The 6,483-nt window shown below is 41.9% G+C and overlaps 1 protein-coding gene across 1 annotated transcript; it reads left to right on the top strand.

Moving 5' to 3' along the window:
* The first annotated feature begins 2,258 nt into the window (after positions 1-2,258).
* Positions 2,259-5,184, top strand: LOC148879356 (Heavy metal transport/detoxification superfamily protein). Its single transcript, XM_088960873.1, has 4 exons — positions 2,259-2,598; positions 2,796-2,907; positions 3,123-3,198; positions 3,400-5,184. The coding sequence occupies exons 2-4, from the start codon at positions 2,878-2,880 to the stop codon at positions 4,737-4,739; spliced, it is 1,446 nt and encodes a 481-aa protein (XP_088816999.1). The 5' UTR covers positions 2,259-2,598; positions 2,796-2,877; the 3' UTR covers positions 4,740-5,184.
* The last annotated feature ends 1,299 nt before the right edge of the window (positions 5,185-6,483 follow it).

Below are 6,483 nucleotides of genomic sequence, written 5' to 3'. Positions count from 1 at the left end.
ATTATGTTTTTGAAAATTTGTGTAAGTTTAACATGAGATTAAATCCGAACAAGTGTGTGTTCGGTGTGACCTCGGGTAAATTCTTGAGATACATCATTAACCGGTGCTGCATTGAAGCCAACCCGGATAAGGTTAAGGCCATCTTAGACATGAGACCACCCCATAGGTTGAAGGAGGTTCAGAGGTTGGACGACCGCATAGCTGCCCTGAGCCGCTTCATGTCCAAATCGGCAGACTGCTGTCTACCGTTCTTTAAGGCAATCAAGAGCAAAGGGTTCCGAGACTGTCAGCTCGCGTTTGATGAGCTCAAGAAATACCTCGCTAGTGTGTCGATCTTAACCCGGCCCGAAGAGGTTTTAGAACTATACCTCATGGCAAGCGACGAGGTGGTCAGTTCGGTACTAATAAAGGAAGTAGATCGGGTCAACAACCCATCTATTATGTTAGTAAAGTATTGCAGGGAGTAGAGACGAGATACCCGGAGATAGAAAAGCTAGCATACGCACTAGTAATTGTAGCTCGGAAGCTCCACCCGTACTTCCAGGCTCACACTGTTATCATTCTCACTGACAAACTTCTGAGGAAAGTGTTACTTAAGCCCGAGGTCTCTGGTCGGTTGACGAAGTGGGTCGTTGAGCTCAGCGAGTACGACCTCCAGTACAAGCCGCAAATTGTCATTAAGGCCCAAGCCTTAGCAGATTTCATAGCCAAATGCACATTCAGCTCCGAAGTTCCCAGGCCGGTTGAGTGCAAGGCTCCCACCTTGAGTGAGCCCGGCGCTTCCGGGTCGATCGAGTATGAACCCCGTGAGGTAGTCAGTGTGGCATCCCTCCTAGCTCAGCCAACCGCGAGATGGGATGAGGAGCCTTGGATCCTTCACGTAGATGGCTCCTCGAACCAATAGGACAGGTAATGATTGTTGCAGGAGCCCAGTGGCGGTTATGCCCGATCTCACAAGAGCGCCCCTATAAAAACCCTCAGGGCAGAGGCGAAACCTCTCTGGAAAAGAAAAGACCTCTAATCGCACGAATACAGTGACTAAAGCGCAACCTCCACTCTTAGCCTTCGTTTTCTCTTTTCTTCTCATACACAGTACTAACTTAAGCATTGGAGTATTCCCACTGGGTAAATCCCTGGAAATCCTTCCTTTCATCTTCTCAGGAGCCGTTCGTTGCCAATAAGGAGCCAGTCAGCAGTCAGCTAGGAGTGCTCGGATCGTGCTACATCAAGTAGATATTTGAAATTGGTGTTAGGAATATTGCATTGGTTTTTTATGAAAAATGGTGCTGGGTATGTGAAATTGTAAGTATTGTTTTTTGAGAAAATTGTATTTATTTTTTGTTTGGAACCAGCTATGTAAGCTAATTTTTTGAGAAAACAGTATTGGTTTTATTTAGTATCAGTGTTAATAGCAACATTTTTAACATGGTCTGTATTATTCAACGTTCAAGATGATGCCACATCATTGCACCGCTGGCATCAATGCACAATTTTTCTCAAAAACCATTAAATTTAGCATACTCCAAACCACACTTTCTCGATTTATAATACATGATCTTGGGCAATATTTTTTTTAAAAAATGATACCAAACAAGAAGACGTTATTTGATGCACCACTTTCTCATACCTAGATAGCACCATTTTATCAAAAAATAGTATTGATGCCACTAAAAAATTAAAATAAAACCACAAAATCAAAATAAACATTCTCGATTCCATCGAATTATTTCTATTGGATGGACCCAATCCATAACGGTTTCTTACCAAAATTCCAATCAGACAGCTTAAACATAGACCCGCAAGTGGGTAGTATAAACTGAAGCTGAGGCTGTTTTCGAACACCCTTTACAGTCTTTATTGAAAATATTTCTTCAATACTTTTCATGTGGAGATATTTTCAATGCAAAATTGGAAGAGGCTGTTTTCGAACGGTGTAATTTGCAATCGTTGAAGCCGACGTCCGTAAACTGAATATTTAAAAAGAAAATTACTTTCGATTTAGTTAAGAGGTAAGACAGGGTGAATGTAAAATGATTTCTTCGTCTAAAAATATTACAAAAGAGTATAGGTCGCGTGGATTCATTAATCGCTATTTATTGAATGGCACGTGCAAGTGAAGAGAGAGATTAATTGGGTGCAGAGAGATAAAAAAGTGAAATAAGTGGGGTGAAATTTGTGGGAGGATGCCTAGACGTGAAGCCATAAAAAATGGCATCGGCGTTTTCTTATTTAAATGGTAAAGATATTTATTGTACGGTGCAATTAGAGTGAGGAACTGAGGATGCCTGACAGGTTCATCGAACTTCAACACCTTCAATTATTAATAAACTAAGCCAATCCACGGCCCACGCCATTTTGTGATGCCGACTTAAGCCGAACCAAAATCAACCTGGCTCATTTAAGACGGAGAATAATAAATGATTATTATATATATGTAGGTAAAAGATAAAATTGAAGAAAAAGTTAAAAATTAAACAATCATTAAATACAAGGCAAAAGATAGTGGGAAAGCGTGAGCTCACTCTTCTGAGTCTTCTCTTCTCTCAGAGCCCAAACCTAGACCTGAAATAGAGGAAGGCAGCAGGGGCGAAAAGCAGTGTAATGTTTACCCACCTCCTCTGAACTCTCTCTCTCTCTCTCTCTCTCTCTAGCCCCATCAATGACTTAACTTTTGTTGATTTCTTCTGTAACCATTTGTTTTCTCTTGTTCTCTCTGTTTTGTTTGAAAACCACACCACAAAGGGTAGCAGAGAAACCCATTATGGGCTTTCCGTAATTCATCTTCTCTGTTGCAGTTGCTTTGTTACTCAGATCTATCAGCTTTCCTTCTCTTCCGATTGTCTAGAATTCTCTGGTTATTCTTCTTGAGTGCAAGGGATGAGTAAAGAAGAGTTCTTGAAGATCCAGGTACGCTATTTTATTTTTCCTTTTTTCTTTTTGATAGGCAGTGCTTGTTCTGAACTCAAGCTCTTTGTGTTCTTTCTTTCTGTTGCTTTATCTCTTGGCATAATCTTCTTCTATTTGCAAGTGAAAATTAAAACTGCTCCTGTTCACCAGCTTTATTTTCCCTTGATTTTCTTTTTGTTCACTCCATTCTTCTTTTCTGTCACTTGTCCTTGCAGACTTGTGTTCTCAAGGTAAACATTCACTGTGATGGATGTAAGCGGAAGGTGAAGAAACTGATGCAGAAAATTGATGGTATATTTTCCTTTAAATAACTCTCTTTAGCTAAAAATTAAACACGTAATGCTTATAGGTTGGAAGTACATAGAGGAAAAAAAATCGTTTTCCCGCTGATTTCTCTAGTCGGTTGTTCGGATTTTGTTTGCTATCTTTAAAGTATTTTTTGTTGATTTCTTTTTTTTTTTTCTAATCTTGTTCTTTCGTCTTCATCTTCAGGGGTGTATACTACCACAATAGACGCAGAACAGGGGAAGGTAACAGTCTCAGGAAATGTTGACCCAGCAACACTCATAAAAAAGCTTGCGAAATCAGGGAAACATGCAGAGCTCTGGGGTGCGCCAAAAGCTTCAAATAATAACCAGAACCAGCTCAACAATCAATTCAAGAACATGCAAATTGAGAATGGCAAAGGCGGCAAGGACAACAAGAATCAAAAGGGTGGAAAGGACCAGCAAAAGGGTGCTCAGCAACCACAGCAACAGCAGCAGCAGCAGCTTCTACAACAACTGCAACAGATGAAAGGACTGAAGGATCTGAAGCTCCCCCAACAATTCAAAGACCTGAAGATACCTTTCAAGGATCCGAAATCTGTGAAGTTCGATCTGCCTGAGGATGACGATTTCAGTGATGATGATGAGTTTGATGATTTTGATGACGATGATTTTGATGATGACGAGTTCGATGATTATTTTGATGATCCAAATATTCCTCTGAACAAGTTGAAACCCATGATGGGTAATGGCCTCGGGCCACATGGACTTAATGGGATGATGAATGGCAATCTACAATTCATGAATGCCCAGGCCATGAATGGTAAGAAGGGTGTTGGCGGCGGCGTCGGCGTCGGCGTCGGCGGTAATGGCAACAAAGGCAGTGGTGGAGACGTTAATGTGCAAGTGAAGGGAGTGGGTGGAAACAATGACGGCAAGAATGGCAATGGAGGGAAGAAGGGAGGAGGCGGTGGAAATAACAGTAACGGAGGCAATCAAAATCAAGGTGGTGGATCTGTTAAAAATGGAGGTAAAAGTGGTGCTGGGCCGCCACAAGATGCTAAAAATGGTAATAGTGGTGGTGGAGGAAATAACAAGGTCGGCCATAACGGCAATGGTGGTGGTGCTGGGAATAATGCCAACGGAGGCAAGAAAGGAGGGGGGAAGAACGAGGGGGGTCAAGTAATGAATAACATGCATCATGGGTTTCATAACATCAATTTCAATCGTGTTGGTGGGAATATGGGTCAGATGGGTCAGATGCCCATGGCTCAGATGGGCAATATTCCGGCAGTTCAAGGGCTACCGGCGGCAGCAATGAATGCCGGTGGTGGAGGATACTTCCAAGGGGCAGGGCCCGAGATGCTAGCCGGAAACCCATACCAACAACAGTACTTGGCGGCCATGATGATGAATCAGCAACATGCGAATGGGAACGAGAGATTTCATCCCATGATGTATGCAAGACCTCCACCGGCGGTTACTTACTGGCCGCAGCCACCGATGGCTGACCCCTACACTCACTTCTTCAGTGATGAGAACACCAGCAGTTGCAATATCATGTGAATTGTAGTTCTGTTTTGTTTTGTTTCGTTTGTTGAGGCTGCTGGGGCGGTGGAGGTGGTGGGTGGTAGCTTCTCATCTTCATCAGCTACCTATATACATGGACAAGAGAAGAGAAGAGAAGATGATCTGGTGCATGATACACATCCAAAAAAAAAGTGTCAATTTCCGTTTCATTTTTCTTTTTCAATCTTCATCTTCCATCTTAGGTTGAAATTAGGTTTTCAATTGTCATCATAATATATAAGTCTATATATAATTATATATGTTAAAGATGAGGGAGAGTTGAAGCTATTTGAAGATGGGGGAGTTGTTAATTGACTCTATAAAAAATGATGGGAGAAGAACGAGGGCTGTAGCTTTCTTGTGAGATGTGTTTATATATGTTTATAGGTTGGAAAAGAATAAGAAAAATGATAATGGGCAGAAAAGCCTATTCCCATTCCAATGCTATTCCTCAATATTTCCAGTCTACTTGTTTATTTTTTGTACAATAATTAATAAATAGGCAATTTTGGTTAAATTTTCATTGAAGAGTTGATTGATCCCTGGATGTTATTTATCAAAACTTATAAGCGCGTGTCTTGTGTTCTCCATGATGTAATGGTGGTGGCGGTGGTGGAAAACTACTGTTGATCATGGTGGTGGGGGCTCGGCTCGGCTCAGCTCAGCTCAGCTCAGGTCCATCCATCAAAGAGCAAGAGCAGAGCACCACCAATACTATTTGCCTAATTGGTGGTTCCATCATTTTCATTCCGTAAAGTGTGATAGGTTAGGCCCTCCACCGATCCCAAGTCCAACTCTCTCCAGTGTCCATTTAAAGTGTATTATTTTTTGGTAATGGGTGATTGGCCCACAAGTAGTTAAATAAGTCAATCTTAAATTGATGGGCTCGTGGGGACAATAGATGGAGTTTTGTGGTGACTGGTGACCCCCTGTATGTATTATTATTATATCATTAAGCGTAATAAAAGTGGGTTGTTTGCTAAATCGAGACATTTCAATTGCGGAGGAGGAGCCCGCCACTGCCCCCACTGGGATTCTCTTTCGCTATCAAAATTCAAATCGGAAACAAGGAGGGAGATGGGACTTTGGAGGGGAATCCCAGGATTTGTCGACGAGGACAACCTAACTACTACATCACGAAATTGGCGGGTAAACTTCTTCTCTTTAGATTTCCCACACGATCGATGTGAACGTGATATGGTCATCAAAATTCAAAACCATGTATCTAATGAATGGGACTCGCCGGGACCCAGTAGTTTGCAAAATGCAAAAGCGCCTGAGGCCTAACTATAACATGTTAGGCTGCCAAAGTCACGTGCGCCGAAAGGTTCTGATTAAATTATATCTATCATTAGAGAAGGAGTAATATTTAATAATGGCGGATAACTAGTAACTTCGATGTGGTAGCTGAGCTTTTTACTTTTTTTTTTTTTTTGTTTGATAGATGTGTGTAGTAGACTACTACTAATAGTAGTGACTAGTTGATCTTGAGCGAGCATCTGAAGGAGCATACACGGTGCGTCATATGTGTACACATTAATCCCTATTTGGAATTGGAAAGTGGTGGTCCGTCCACACTCCACACATGCGAGATGCGACACTAGGGCGGACCAGATATTATCCCAGAGGACAGTTTTACCCTTGAATGAACATGAAAGTTAATTGAGTATTGATGGACCTCTCTGCCTCTGGGGAGTGGGGACACCAACGCAGATGAGGATCTGCCAATCTGGATTCTGGA

This window comes from Nelumbo lutea, chromosome 1, assembly GCF_056320005.1.
Source record: "Nelumbo lutea isolate HS-2025 chromosome 1, American lotus-T2T, whole genome shotgun sequence".
Taxonomy (NCBI): domain Eukaryota; kingdom Viridiplantae; phylum Streptophyta; class Magnoliopsida; order Proteales; family Nelumbonaceae; genus Nelumbo; species Nelumbo lutea.
This window is presented reverse-complemented; position numbering and strand designations above follow the sequence as displayed.